This window comes from Diuraphis noxia, unplaced genomic scaffold (assembly GCF_037042655.1).
Source record: "Diuraphis noxia isolate RWA-SAM2 unplaced genomic scaffold, SU_Dnox_SAM2 contig0004, whole genome shotgun sequence".
Taxonomy (NCBI): domain Eukaryota; kingdom Metazoa; phylum Arthropoda; class Insecta; order Hemiptera; family Aphididae; genus Diuraphis; species Diuraphis noxia.
In genome coordinates this window covers 63,853,781-63,869,761 of record NW_028301714.1, presented here as the reverse complement: position 1 = coordinate 63,869,761, position 15,981 = coordinate 63,853,781, and the positions used below count along the sequence as shown (strand labels likewise).

The following is a 15,981-nucleotide window of genomic DNA, read 5'->3' as shown; positions in this document are numbered from 1 at the left end:
CTAGATATATTTATTTTATCAATACATCATTACAAGTTGTAACTTATAATTTTTTTAACTTTCTTTCAAATAAAGAGAAGCTCTATTTACTTTATAATATATGTTTTATTTCACCACACTTCAAAAAACTTCTATCGACTAAACTAATTCAAGACCAAATTCGTTTGCTATAAATAATAAAACCTAACCAAACCAAAAATAAACGGTAAAGCACGATTCAGCATAGAATATTTTGTGCGATGTTACCAAAATATTTAAGCCAGATTGGAAATAGATACCAAGGTATTTCAATTTAATTTATTACAATTTTAATATTATCAAACAAATCTATAATATATTATATAATGTGACTACTATTTATTATTAACTTTTAAATATTTTTATTTTATTATTTTCATGTCAAATCTATTATTTTTTTTTTATTATCAAATGGATCTAAATATCTTAATCTTTAATGTGACTAGGTATATTAAACATTGAATATGAAATCATGTTATTTTTTTGACATATTATATTTTTAAAATTATTATAATTATTTGAATAAATATTTTTAAATTTAAATTTAAATTATTATTATTTTTTATTGAAAATGGCAACGTTGCTGCGTTTTTTATGCTCAATCGTGTAGGTTTTCTTTTGTATTTTAATTTCCTTTGATACGCCGACAATTTTGCTCAACTGTGTCGCAAAAAAGGTGTTTTATGCTCAATCGTGTTTCAGCCAAAAAAAAAAACCAATTTTTGAGTTCATGAGTTCATTATGAAAAGTTGAAAAATAAATGTAGGTTCTTTTAATAGTGTTGTAATAGTTTGGTCAGTTTTTTATGTAAATACTTTAATATCTTGACGTATTAATTGAGTCATACAATCATAAACCTTATAAATTATTTTTAATTTAAGGATTGTAAATTAAATTAAAAGTAGGACAGTCAAAAAGAAATTGATTATAAAAGTAGATGGGTATAATTATATGATTTTTGATAAGAAATGAGTGAAATACACACGTTGGAGCTATTGGGGATGAAATATACCAACTGCCAACTGGCTACTATAAACCTTGGGATTTTACCTGCAATAATGATGTTAATTTTGAGCATTTTAGCATTTTCAACCAATGTATTATGATGCTTTTTTTATTTTTAAGATTTGTTATTTGAATTGATAGCATTTTTTCGGCCCATTCGAAAAACATTTTTTATGATCACTCTTTTAGTATGTGTGCTTTAAATAATAATAGTTTCTCTAAAGCACATTTACAAATTACCTATTCAATAGGTACATTACATTAAGTTACTTTAGTATACTTCAGTTATATTATTTAAAAAAACGCAAAATATAAGATTAGATATTATAGATAATATAAAATATAATATAGATCGCCTGGATTTATGCAATTTGATAACATTTCATTTTATACTCATCAATCATCATCACTTCATCAGTAATCAGTTCATCACTCATGAGTCATGGCCTAAGTATGAGTAGTATGACGATTTTTAATCAGTTTTTTATAACTATAAGTTAAAAATTTGATTTTCTTTAATATATAATATTATTTATTTATATAATTATATGACGTATATTTTATATAGATAAAATACATTATATTATTATTTTAAATTATTCTAGTTTATATCAGTGTTTGATATAATACTGATCTTGAATTTTTAGGCGGCCCACCGAGATTTTCTGGGTAGCTCGCCGGTTCAATCCGGGCCTGAATACCACTACTATGATTCGCTAAGGTCGCACGGCCGGATTGGGCCGGCGAGCTACCGCGCTAAGCGCGGTGGGCCGAAAGATTATTATGATACATGCGCCGATTGCTATACTACGGATGGCGCTTAAAAATTTAATGTGAGGCGAATATAATAATATAAAGGGTTCTCTGCGTAGTTGAAAAAAAAAGTACCTGAACAAATACACGTATGGTGTCACGCACATGTGCTTTATTTATTGGTTTTGTCTGATATACCTCGAAAAAATGCATAGAAAGTGTATCTTTTTTTGTTTTATTGAATGCTATAGCTGTTTTTGTCCGTGATTCTTATTCACGAATGAACAATTGGGAGATAACCAGTAAGTTTAAATTTACATATTAATGTTGCCAATGTTGGTAAAGTTAGGCAATCTGCTTCCGAAATGTTAATTTTAATAAGATACTTTGGCCTACTAATTGGGGATTTCGTACCTTTGGGTAAACCGATTTGGAACTTATATTTGACTATGCGCAAAGTAATAGCTAGATGTTATGTTGTCTACATCACTTGAGGAAAATAATTGTACAATGTACCTACATTGCTAGAAACCTTAATAGGTGAAATAAATAATATGTATTTAAAATACATAAGAATAATCTTAAACCAAAATTCCATTTCCTTACACATTATCCGTCTATGATAAGAAAACATGGTCCTGTTGTACCTTGTACACATATGGTCGATGCGATTTGAAGCTAAACACAGGGTTTCAAAAATATCAGCTAGATCATCCTTTAACAGTCACAATATTTGCTTAACTTTGGCTATAAAACTTAATAACTTCAGCTAAATAAATTATTTAATTATAGTAAATGTTTTGGTACAATTAATATAGGTCCTACTAGATTTATAAATCCGTGAAAACTTAAACAAATACAAGTTGAATTGAATTTGAGAACTGAAAAACCATTAACTCGTATTAATTGGGCTGCCATGAAATTAAAGGAACACATTATGAGGGTTAATAGTATTTTGACTGAAGACTTAAGTAATGACAAACCAAATTTTGTGATGATAAAAAATATTTTTCTTTATGGTTCTCATGGGATTATTTTTGAATATTGCCTTTTAAGTACAGTGGATTTTTATGAACACGTATATGCTTATGACTTATGAGGTAGAAATTTTAGAATTAAATAGAAAATGTATTTTTCAAAATGCATTATTGTCCCCTATACCCAACACTTTAAATGTAGCCTCAAATGGAACTAAATATGTGACAGAGACCCTTATAATAATTTAAAAAATGTATTATTTTTCGTTTATTGCATTAAACTGTTATTATTATGTACTATAATATTTTAAATTATTGTATAAATGTATACCTAAATATCTAAGTGATGTATATAAAATGTTTGTATTAAATAAAAACTTTTATATTATGAATATATTTAATGGCTTTTTTATTTTGTTATACCTGTAACTTAACTTCATGTATATTACACATATTGAGCATCATAGAAAAAATATAAAATAATTTGCTGTAACAACAATTTATTTTGTATGTGTAACTAGTAATTATAGTAAGTTTTAAATAAATGTATTGTAGATTTTACTTAAAGAACCTCTTATACTCAACAATAATATTTGATATTAACAACATAGGTATAAATGAAGTTTCTCATAAAAACAATTATTGTTGCGGTAACAAGAAAAACTCAATATTTGTAACATAAAGGTTGGTAATAATGGTAATAGTAACAAAATAATTTTCTAGATACTTGAAATCTTACAATATAAATATGTTGTATTAGTACAAACCTATTAAACACCTAGACAAACAAAAACACTGTGTGTAATTTACTAAATATTTTGTTTATTAAGCTAAATGTATTCAGTTATTAATACAAGAATTATGTTGAGAATACCCAATCAAGTACGGTTCTATTAACAAAACTATTTTGTATATCCAATGACTTAGAATTAACAAAAGTCAATTAGTTTTTGCAACTAAAAATACTGTTGTCATTGAGGCAACTAAATTTCACAGTTGTAACTGCAATCTTTCTGATTCTACAACCACACTTTTTTTTCAGTGCAGTGATTGGTGAAACGAGATGGTGGTCAAAAGATTGATGTGTTGGTAAAATATTTGGTTCATATAATAATCCTAAGGATTCTCTATTTGTGGATATTATTTATACTTTACATGAAATTTATATTATTGATACATTTGTTCCGGATGTAAGATTTAAAGCTAAAACATTGATATAGATGCTCTTCTAAAATATGAAATTATATAGTGATGAGTCAAATTTATCTACAAGTGTTTGCATTTACAACTTCATTATCATTATACCTACAAACAAATGGTATAGACATTCTCAGAGCATACAAAATGGTGAAATACACAATCAATACTCTTGAAAATCAGTCAAGAAGTTATATGTGCATCAGATCTTCAGATCAATTTGTTTGTTGGGCTAATGAACTATTTCCAAGTCGTGAATTAGACTACTGCATACCTATTATGAGCTTTTTACAGTCAAGTCAAAAGAAACCATTGGTTGGAGAAAAAATAGCAGATGTACCAATACAAAACGCAAAATTTAGATATTGAGTATAAACGTGTATTATCGTTATATATGACCAAGCAGTTAATAGTCTTAAACAACGATTTTCGGAACATGGAAAGCTGTTCAAATCAATGTCGATTTTAGAACCTTCAGGATTTAAAGATATTACAAATTATGATAATAATTTCAAATTTCCAAACATTTAATACTTGGTCGATATTTTGAAAAAATTTGATGAAAACATCACGATTGGAACTTTTTGATTTTGCTGGAAAATGGTCAAGGATCAAGTATATCGATAATATTAATAACCAGAACGCAAAGGAATCTGACTCCGAGAAAGATGAAGACTTGATAAAAAAAATTGAAATTAAAAATAAGAATGCCTGTCAAAATTGTATAATTTGCTGTTATAATGTTTTAAAAACATACAATTTACATACTATGGCTTATTCTTCTTTGTTTATGGCCTACAAATACAAATTTATTTACACTAATGTGTACACTGTAATACTGTATACACAAGTAAAATGTAAAAGAACATTTTCAAAACTAAAATACGTTTTCAATAGACTGCGAAACACGTTAAGTCAAGAGAAATTGAATACATTTTTATTAATGAACGTTAAAAAAAATATTTTGTTAAATATTAAAAACGATTACATTATATATTCAATTACAAAAAAAAAAGTGATGAATTAAAAAATATATTATTGTATTAGCATTATGCTATTGTTATTTAGCTTCCTACAACTGCCCCCCAATAAAAGCTTGATCTTATATTCTTATGCAATTAAAAAAAAAATAATAATGGGCCATAGAATGAGTTTGGCCCTAATTTTATTTATGTATATTGTAATGACACAAAAATAAAAGTAAAGAAATTAAAAAATAATAATAATAATAAAATAATTAAAATAACTAAAGATAATACTATTAATATACCTGAGTTAATACAACTATTAAATAGAACTACGGCTCCTGCCAATAGTTATATTAATTAGTGGAAAATATTAGAAATAAAAGGGTGTTTGGTTAATTTATTAAGTTACACTAAAGGATCTGTATTGTTCTCTACTCTTATAAGAGCTGGAGAATAAGCTACCAGATATAAATATTAAAATGGCACTATTACCTTCCTCCTGATCGTCGGAGGGTTCTCGAGGTCGTGATTCGAGAACAATCAAGTACACCGTAATAATAAAATATTAATTATTAAATTATAAAAAATTTAATAAATGCAATATAATATATAAAATTATACAAATATATGAATATTGATGCGCATGCACCTTACCTTATTCACAGCTGTGACGTAATAAGATAAATAAAGGTTTTTTATTAAACACTCAGATTAAAGAAAAACAACACTGTTAAATCTCGATTTAAAAAGGAAACGGTCCAACTGTCACTCGAAATATCTGGTGTCGAAGAGTTTTTACTGATGCTTTTATTGTACTCTTGAGGTTGTTTTAGTGTTGGATGGTGCTCATGCACTGATGAGAGGAGACGACTTGGTCAAGCCAGCCAGGGTCGTAGGTGGCTCCATCAAAGGCCTCTGCGTTTCTAAAGATTTACCGTTATCTTTGGTAGCAGAGGCCTTCTTTGGGCCATCTCTTGTCTCTGGCGGCACGCAGGCACACAAAATAGATCAAACGTGCGGCGACACATTGTCACAACTACGTCTGGGTTCCTACGTGACCTGCAAACAATGCAGATCGTTCCTTCCATCAGTGATTAAATAAATTTATTGGGGTTTAATAATGGTTATTTGCGTGCGACATCTTGACCGTTATTTATTTTATTGGATAACTAAGCAATATATAATTATGATATGTGAGCATATCATTACAATATGGAAAACTTGTAAGTTAAATGGGCCGGCAAAATTATTGTGCTTGGTAAGTTTCTGGGTCCCAATCCGGCCCTGGCTCGGGGGAGGATAGGGCTATTTTATGTTACCGGGAAATTAATTCAAGGAGGTCCCAGAACGGAAGGGCCCAAACAATTTTTTACTCGCTTCGCTCGCAGTACGATCGTTAATAAAATTTCGAAATTTTGTGTTCACTGTTTGAGGATGGAAAAAAAATAATAGTATGCTACATAATTCTGGTAACATTTTTTATTATGTAGAAATTAATATTTATATTATATCATTAGTATGGAAAAAAAACTCTCAGATGATCCTCAAAGCATTACGAGAAAAGCCGATTTCACAATATAATATAATACAGTACATAGTTTATAAATATAATATATAAGTATTATAAGCTAAAGCCGACAAGATAATAATACCTATATTATTATAGCTGGCGACTGATTTTTCTTAGAAATAATAGGTATTAATTTATTTTATAAATCTAAAATCAATAAAGAGCCCTTTAAAATGTTAAAACATGTTGTATGTTAAAATATAGTTACTAAATAAATAGTAATCTTATTTAATTTTAAAATATGAATATTGAACATGAATTCTGGGGGACTAAACTAGCCGGAGGCCTAGTCCGCAATCTGACCCTGGCTATATCAACTGCAATGATTATAAGCTACTATTTATTTTTTTTTATATGTCGTAGATTTTCTCTTGTAAGGCCGTTTAGGTTTCCGTTGAGGAGCTGAGAAATCAAACTATTGAGCGTTGTCTATAGCAGGCAAAGATAACCAAGTACGGTCTTTTATTTTTCGTCGTTGATACTTTTTAGATAGAATGTCTGCGTTAAGTCTGACCTAATCAACGTTCTTAGATATCGGGTTATATTCAACAATGGCACTATCCTTGGCTTCCACCTGACAGTGATTAAAATTAATTAAGTCAACTTCCTGGAGAGGGCCAAGTATGCTTGACCACACGAGAATGTAGAGTTGCCAACATCTAACAAAGCATTTGGCAAACTTAATCCCTGACTCTTATGGATGGGAATGGCATAAGCTAAGAAAATGGGGAATTGCTGTCGGTACACATAAGCTTGGCTGATGATTTCGAACTTAGTCGGAATCTGTTCTAAGTCATACATTAATATGTCTTTTAAATATCATAAATATAAGTCAACTACAACGAATTTCTTATTACCATAATATTGTAACGCTGTTTGAAAGAAAACGATTATGTGTGCTAAGCGCGCCACTTCGAAGTACGTTCATACGTTTAGAAATACGGTAAAACTATAGTTATCGGTACCTTAAGCATTCGTTTTTGATAGTTATTGGCACCTAACCCGCTCTTTTCCTAAATCGAATTGTGAATTTAATTTAATTTAATTTAATTGATAACAAAACAGTATCAGTGTGACCGTAAAACAACCAAAATTATTTAGTGCCAATAACTACCACCTTGCCAATTATTCTATGCTACACTCTCTAAAGCGCCATTAACTTTGAAAAATTTCAATTTTTAGATTTTTCCCTTTAGTTACAGTGTAAAATCTACCTTTGTGTCAAATTTCACGTTTCTACCTTTACGAGAAGTGTCTTATAATTTTGATGACCAGTGAGTGAGTGAGTAACAAAATTGCAAATTTTGAAATCCTCCCATTTTTAAATGGCACAATATTAAGGGCTCATTTTCTAAGAGCGTCCTAAGCTACTCCAGATTAATCTGTGTTTTAAATTTCAAAAGTTTGTTTTTAGAGGAAACAGAGATATATGGGTTAGCCGTGCGCTCAGATCATGCTGCTTATTCTCTGTCTAGTTTAATAGTGTACGGCAAGAGCTGTGTACAATAAAATAAACTTGAGAAAATATGAATTGTACAATTTAATTTAAAATATTATATTTAAGATACTTAAAAAAAAAATGAAATCAATGTAACATGTAACGTTTACGACTAATAGCCGTTGTCATCGATGTCTTTTGATCAATAAAAAAAAAAAATAAATAAATAAACTATTGTATCATAAAATATCCGTGGAGTATAAAAAATAAAAATAGTATTGACAATTAACACAGATATACATCTGAATCACAAATTATACCAAAGGTATTATCACTGATGCTTATAATTATTTTATTTCTTACTGAAATATATAAGTATTATTGCTATCAAAATGAGAAGAATAATAATATTAAAAAATTACTTTTTTCTGTAATTAAATGTATGAAATGTAATTGGGAAGGAAGAATGTAGAATTATAAAGTGGAATATAAAATATAACTCCATGTTCGCTTACATAGTTGGTTAAATAAATTGTATTTGGGATATAAAATCTAAAAAGGCAAAATTATATAACTAAGTTGAAATGTAGTATTTAAAAATTTAGAAATGGTGGGTTGTGAAGGGCTTTTCCACCACGGGTCTGTTAAGTGTGGCACTGTGACAGTGTGCACTTGGAACCGCAGTGAAATTGCTGCCTGTTGAATTGAGTTCCTCTACTTTATAATTCCCAATTCAAGCACCGGTTATGACGCCCTACACTACGTTTAACGTATTCTTGGATTTGTTATACCTACGTAATTTTAATTTTCACCGACTCAACTTTTTTTATAAGCTGCTATTTCTGGGACTAGGACGAGTTTATAAATAACATCTACCTATACTCTATTCCACAAATTATAAACGACAATACCTAGTGTCATATAAAATAAATGTTTGATCCCCTTAATTATTTTGTCATTAGTCATTATCATTATTTATTATACTTATGAATATTATCAGAATTTTCGATAGACTTGAATACGTGAACCTTTATGGTTGCTTTTATCACATTATAGATCTTCATATGGAAAATCCCAAATAGTTTGTTGTCATTGGTATTTGTTTATTTTGTAGGTATTATTATTACATTATAGCTATAATGCCTATAATTCTTATTACTTATGAACAGTAGACACTTGCACAGTGCAAACCGGCACACCGCTCAGTAACGGCAGTGCTACTACGAAGTGAAGTTACCACAATCATGACTCGTGACGCTGGTCAATAGTTCGCGTATCTTTTTACACATGGTTTCTACAATATTAATATTTAATAAGATTTATGAATTATGAATAATGATATATTAACTGTTAATATTTTATTAAGTATTAATAACTTTTTATATCCCATACTATATAATTTGTAACTATTTTTCTCCGTACTACTATTTTATTTTTGGCAGAAATGAATCACGTTAACAGTGCAAAAGTAAGTGTGCCTGTTTACTTAACTATCAACTTGTGTGTGAAAATTATGATTCCAAGTTTTAGCTTTTAAAATATCTTAATAGTTATATAAAAATATTATAAATTATATTTATTAAGTTAGTTTAGTGTTAATCTTAAAATATACATGGATATTTATCTAGATACCTAAATAATGTTTTATCTTATTAGCTATCGTTTCAAAAGGGGATTGCTCCATTGCCCCCTCAAACCACCCCTGAAGTTTACCTTTAGGTCTACTCATTACACTTCACGTATTCACATTAGGAATGTTGAATGTTTTATTAACAAAATACTAAAATGTTTTGTTATTCCTATGAATACTTTGTAGGTATCTACTTAGGTGTGTTGTATATAATTTTCTGATTATTTTCTTAAAGAATTAGCTGAATTTAATTATTTTGATTTAATTTAAAACTAAATGAAATTTTAATTCTATTTTAATCTTTATTAGGTGCCTAATTTGATTGAAACTATAATAGGTGCATCAATATGATTTAAGAATCAATAATACAAAAGTACACACTACACAATTAAATTAGTTATTTTATCATATATTTTTAATACCATTAATATTTTAGGTTAATATGATGCCGGTATTCAAGTATGAATGTTTTGAAGATCAATTACCAAATCCAAACAATAAAAAGATCAAATACAAAAACTTTAAGCTTTCTCAAAGTCGCTTTAATGAAAAAAAAATGCCAGTATTTGACTCAATGTTTCAAATTAGTTACAACAAAAACATTTGCACAACAAGTACTGTACACAATTTTATGTCAATATATAATAAAGTAAATAAATTACAAAAAGATTACACACCCTTGCATTTGGCTATTGAAATGGGTAATTTTCACTTAATTCAATTTTTATTAAGACTTCCTACTATCAATGTAAACACTTTTACGGGTACTGGTTTCACAGGACTTCATATGGCTATTAAATCTGAAAATGTAACTATTGTCAAGTATTTATGTGAGTGTTCTGATATTGATTTAGAAGCAACATCAAGTTGTGTTGGTACACCACTCATTTATGCTACTTTAATTTCGACTCCAATCATTTTGAAAACATTAATTGAGTATGGTGCTGATATAAACAAGACATTTACAGCAGATTGTTTGAATGCTTTAATGTTGGCCATTCATAATCATAAACACGAACACAGTTGGATATTGGCTGAGAGTGGTATTTGCCCTTTACACACAGATGTAAAAAAATGGAATGCTTTACATTATGCTGCAATATTTAAAGCTTCTACTGAATTATTGCAAAAATTAATAGATATAGGTTGTGACCAAAATGGTATAACACGTGAAGGCATGACACCTTTACACCATGCAGTTATTTCTGGAAGTATTGATTCTGTTAAAATACTAGTGATGAAAGCAGATATTCATATAACTGATGAAAATGGACTTACTGCTTTACACTACGCTGCATATCAAGGACATTGGGAGATTGTAAAAATATTGTTAGCTGCTGGTTCTAGACCAAATAAGAAAACAAACAGCAAAGTAACACCTTTACATTTTGCAGCTAAACATGATCGTTTTTTAGTGGTGGAAGAACTATTAAAATGCTATGTTGATGTAAATGCTGTTACTATGCAATGCAATACACCATTACATTATGCAGCTTGTAATGGAAATGAAAAAATGGTTAAAATTTTATTAAAACACGGAGCCGATCCTAATATTCCAAACAAAGACAATGATTTGCCTATACACCTTGCTTGTTTACGTGGTGCTATTGATTCTGTTAAGTTATTATGTTTGAATAAAACAAACATGGATTGGCGAAATAAAAACAATATGTCACCATTACACAATTCTATCTTAAGCACCAATGAAGAGTTGATTAAGTTTCTATTGAATAAATATAAATTTAGCATTGATACTGATTTGTTTAGTGTGGCTTTACGTTCTGGAAATATACACATCATTAAGCTTATAATTGATAGAACTAATGAAACTATACTGAAAGATGAAGTATTTTGGTTCAAGATTATTGGTTTTTCTGGATCTCTAGAAATTGTTAAATTATTTGCTAACCGTGTTCCACCACCAATTTCAGTTATATCAAATCTAGTAGGATATGCCACACAATTGGGTTATTGTGACATTGCCCGATTCTTGTTAGAATACGTTAGGACATGGGATGATCTTCTTGATGGAGAAGGAAATACAGCATTATACTATGCAATATATAAAAATGATATAGAACTAGTTCGTTTATTGATAGAAAAAGGTTCAAATGTGAATCACATAAATGATGCTGGTATTACTCTATTACAATTTGCATCAAAAAATGGTAATACAGAAATTGTAAAGTTGTTACTGAAGAATTTGACTACATGTTACACTTTAAATAACAAGATTATCTTATAAAATATTACTATTTCCTTCACATATTAGAACATATTGATTATTTGGACACAAAAAAGTAATATTTTATTTTAAAATTATATACCTTAAGTTATTTTATATTTAAACTATTTTTAGACTAGAAACAAACAATTTTATTAGTAAGTAAATCATTTTTATGAGATATTTTTCAAAGAACAGAAAATAATACTATTTATTTGTAACTAACTAAAGTTTACGTAATTAAATTGTCGAGTTTATTATTATATATATATATATTTTTTTTTTACAGTTGATTGCTCATCATAGAGTATTATTTCAATATTAATTATTTTTATGAATATAATTTTTTAATACTCAAATAATTGAAATTGTAATAAAATTATTTTTTAACTAAAAATGTATCATAATTATAGTAACTTATTAAAGTATCAATTATTTTTAACTCAGAACACTGGTACATAAATAAATTAATGGTTTTAATAATTTTTTTTTTGTTCACGAAAATGTTGACTTACTGATTTATTTAATATGTTTTCTTTGTTTTATATTTACCTCAAAAATTATTTTTCCCAATAACAAAATATTTCGATTAAATTGTAAGCTTGTATAAAATACATTTTCATTTAAAGCTTTATTTTATTAGTATAATGTTTTTATGCTATGTGCTTAAATGGATTAAAATAAAAGAAATATTCATTTGTAAACAGTATACTTTGCATTTATTTATTATTAGTTCATTTCTAGTGTAAATATTTTTAATTTTAATCTTTATTTTTTTTCGTCTATTATTATTTTTTCAGCTGGAAGAACTGAATAATACAGTTCTACACCTAACCCATTAGAAAGTTTTAAATCCAAAAGCATTGATACTTTTATGGTTGATGTACTGAAAAATTACTATTAAATCAGTATAGTAAATTCCAACAAATATGATTAATTTAAAAAAGTATTGTTTATACACAGGTAGTATATTACTAGCTGTTGTTAACTTCTATTTTCTAAGGCAATACAAATGTTCTGAAGACCGTTGTGAATATTGTGATGACATAAAATAGTCTAGAATTATCAATGTTTAATTCATCAAATTTAAAATGTATGATTTTTGATTTTTCCCGCTATATTTTTAGTTAGGTTTAGTCAAAGCTGGGCAAGTTAATTGGTTAAAATTAAGTTTTCCTAAAAAAAAAAAAAAATAACTCCTAAGATAAAGTTAATTTAAAAAATAGAAATCAATTTGAGCAACCAAATTAAGTTACAGATTTTCATGAAAATAATAACCTAAGTTCCTCTTTTTATACTTATAATATTATATTTTTTTCTTATCATAGCTACTATCTATTTTGTGTATCGACTATGACAGCGCAACAATTACAATGGTGGTAACAAGGAAATTTAATTAAAATATATTATATAATAAAGCCAATATAAAATAAATTAAAATTTTAATAGCAATAGTGGATTTTGTACAGAGTATGGAGTAGAGATTAAACGAAATATTGAAAGTTTTAAGTGAGTTAATTACAATTAGGCGTTTGTTAAGTTTGTTAATAGTTAAATAAAATATGGGAAAGATCACGTCATACATACAACTTCTTTTAAATGGAGTATACATAATGGAGAATCATTTAGGCCAAGTTTGAATGAGTGGCTAGGAAGTATATCATGACCCATGTGTAACTGATTTAATTTTACTATATTATGTGGTCTATCTGAATATAAATTATTGAACTAGGTTTTATATTTGTAATATTTCTAAACTTTCAGGCAAACCTGCAGGTAGGTGGAACTAGTGAGAAGACCACAAGTTGGAGGTGTATTTTTTTAACAGAGGGGTGAAATCAGACTGTGGTAACTGTCAACTGAGTAAAATAAGGGAGGATAAGGTTAGATGTGGATTTGGCCAGGTTATTTGCAACTTCGTTATTGTGTGTCTGAAGAATTTGTGTATCCCACCCAATATGTATGGCAATCTGGGCAGCCTAAGAAAGTTTAATTTAATTCAATTGATTTAAGGTGAAAATAAGTGATTTAATGCAAAGAACAAGTGGATATAAATAAGAGCAGTTAAATGGGTTGAAAGTTAATGTTTTAAGGCATGACATGGAATCTGAAGCAATTAAATAATTGTTGCTTTTCCTTAATTTTTTGTTTGTTTTTCCTGCCACTTTTTAAAACTATTGAGAATTTTTGACTTTTATCCCCTAAAGTACCGACTAGCTTTAATTTCTTACGAAAACTGTAAAGGCTGTCTGCATTAAAGAATGTAATGGGAGTAACTGTTGTCCTACTACACCGAAAACAGCTGGGAGCGGCGATTTATTCCTTATCCTGTAGCCCTGTAGGTAAATAAATACATACCAACATACCTACTCTTATTTGTTGTTCATATAAACAATAATCAGTGTTAGGTGCTAGGTGGTAAAGTAATGAAAGCAGTGGTTCAGTAACGGGGAAGGTTTTGAGGATACCCTCCCCCTAAATTTGTAGAATGAATTTTTTACTGTCAGAAAACTAAAATTTAGGGTGACATGTCATTTAAAACTAAATACAAATTAGTAGTTCATTAAAATTTAAGATATTATGTTTTGTTATTTTCAGCTGTCGGGTCAGCATCCAATATGAAAAAAAAATTAAAAATTAAACCCTCCCCCCTCCCCGAAATTCAGGCCTAAGTATGCCATCAAACGAAAATAAATTTCGTAATTTCATTGGAATTATTTTCAAGTACCAAAAATTTATATATATTTAAAATTTTAACACTACACAATTCAATTTTCAATGATTTTGATATGTCTACTCAGTGACGCTTAACCTATACATTAGGGGTGGTGGTTACCACCCCTTTTGGGTGGGTGGTGGGTCCTGTTATGCATATGGGTAAATATTTAACAAAAACAATTTGACAAAAATTTGAAATAATTGTACAAATACTAAAATATTTTACATGAGTACATGACTGCAGCTGTCTAATGATAATGTTGAGATAATGAGATATATATCCGCATAGGTTTAATGGTTCTGGATGGGACTTGGTAATGTTTTACTAATTGGCCACCCCATTTTAAATTTAGCTTGGTGCCACTGTGTATACTTACACCATAAATTACAACTCACAAGTAAATGTAATTCTATTTTTCTAAATATAATAATGGGAATAAACTATAAATGTTTCTTATGGATATAAAGCATTGACTGTTCGGTTTTAAATTTTTATATTTCAATTACCCATTAATTTATATTATAAACTATACGGAAACATACGAATAATATACAATTGGGAAAAACTGTTATTTATTTTATTATTTCGAATTTGGTGTCTGTTCATCAGTAACAGCTGTAAACCATAGGCGCAACTAGACCTCTAAAACGTGGGGTGCTATATTATTAAAAACATAAAATTGATGTTATTTCATTATAATTATAATAGTTAGATCTAAAATATCAAGGGGTGCTAAATTAGAACTTGGGGGTGCTAAAGACCCTTTTGCACCCCTCTAGTTGCCCCAATGCTGTATACCCGAATCGTGTTCGTGTTTAACGTGCTAAATACTTTTATGAATCATTTTTTTCTTTAATAGTAATTTCATAAGAATTTTATTATATTTTAATTAATATTTTATTTCTAACTTAGAAATCCTAAGTACCTAATGAAGTAATGAGTAAAGTTATAGTAACTTAATTACTTTTAAAAAGTAATTTACTCAACATTTTGAATAATATATGTGTATATTTATAAAATATAAGTGTTATTGTATAACGTACCTATTAGGAACTATTTTTAAATATATATGAGATATTATGGCAGTCCATCATTTTATCGTTATCCATTGCTCGGGCACTTAAAAGCTTAAAAGCCCTGTTGCTTAAATTATAATAATTGCAAATTGCGTTTAAGCGTTGTGAGCAGTAAGTAGCTGCAGATTATAAATCTTTTTTATGGCCCCCACATGTGTTTTATAAAATCCTGGGGTAAGTGCACCCTGCACAGCATAATAATATGAATGAATGCTATACCTATCATTTTAAAACTCATCACTCATTATAAGCACAGAACAATAGAAGGCCAGTTTGCGGTACACCGATTGAGTCATTGAGAACCACTATTTTCGGTAATAATCAAGCATTCATCATGTTATTACTCAAGTGAAGAATAAATCTAGGACTGTACTTTCAGTTTTCTTTTTCTGTTTTTCACTAATAA

At 28.4% G+C, this 15,981-nt stretch overlaps 1 protein-coding gene across 3 annotated transcripts; it reads left to right on the top strand.

Moving 5' to 3' along the window:
• The first annotated feature begins 9,020 nt into the window (after nt 1–9,020).
• On the top strand, nt 9,021–12,368 carry LOC107163169 (uncharacterized). Of its 3 annotated transcripts, none has more exons than XM_015510461.2 (3): nt 9,021–9,394; nt 9,993–10,257; nt 10,336–12,368. In XM_015510461.2, the coding sequence occupies exons 1-3, from the start codon at nt 9,371–9,373 to the stop codon at nt 11,799–11,801; spliced, it is 1,755 nt and encodes a 584-aa protein (XP_015365947.1). In that variant the 5' UTR covers nt 9,021–9,370; the 3' UTR covers nt 11,802–12,368. The 3 variants fall into 3 exon arrangements, with proteins under 3 accessions (XP_015365947.1, XP_015365939.1, XP_015365931.1); XM_015510453.2 differs by adding an exon at nt 9,866–9,929 and having other exon boundaries at nt 9,993–12,368; XM_015510445.2 differs by having other exon boundaries at nt 9,022–9,394; nt 9,993–12,368.
• The last annotated feature ends 3,613 nt before the right edge of the window (nt 12,369–15,981 follow it).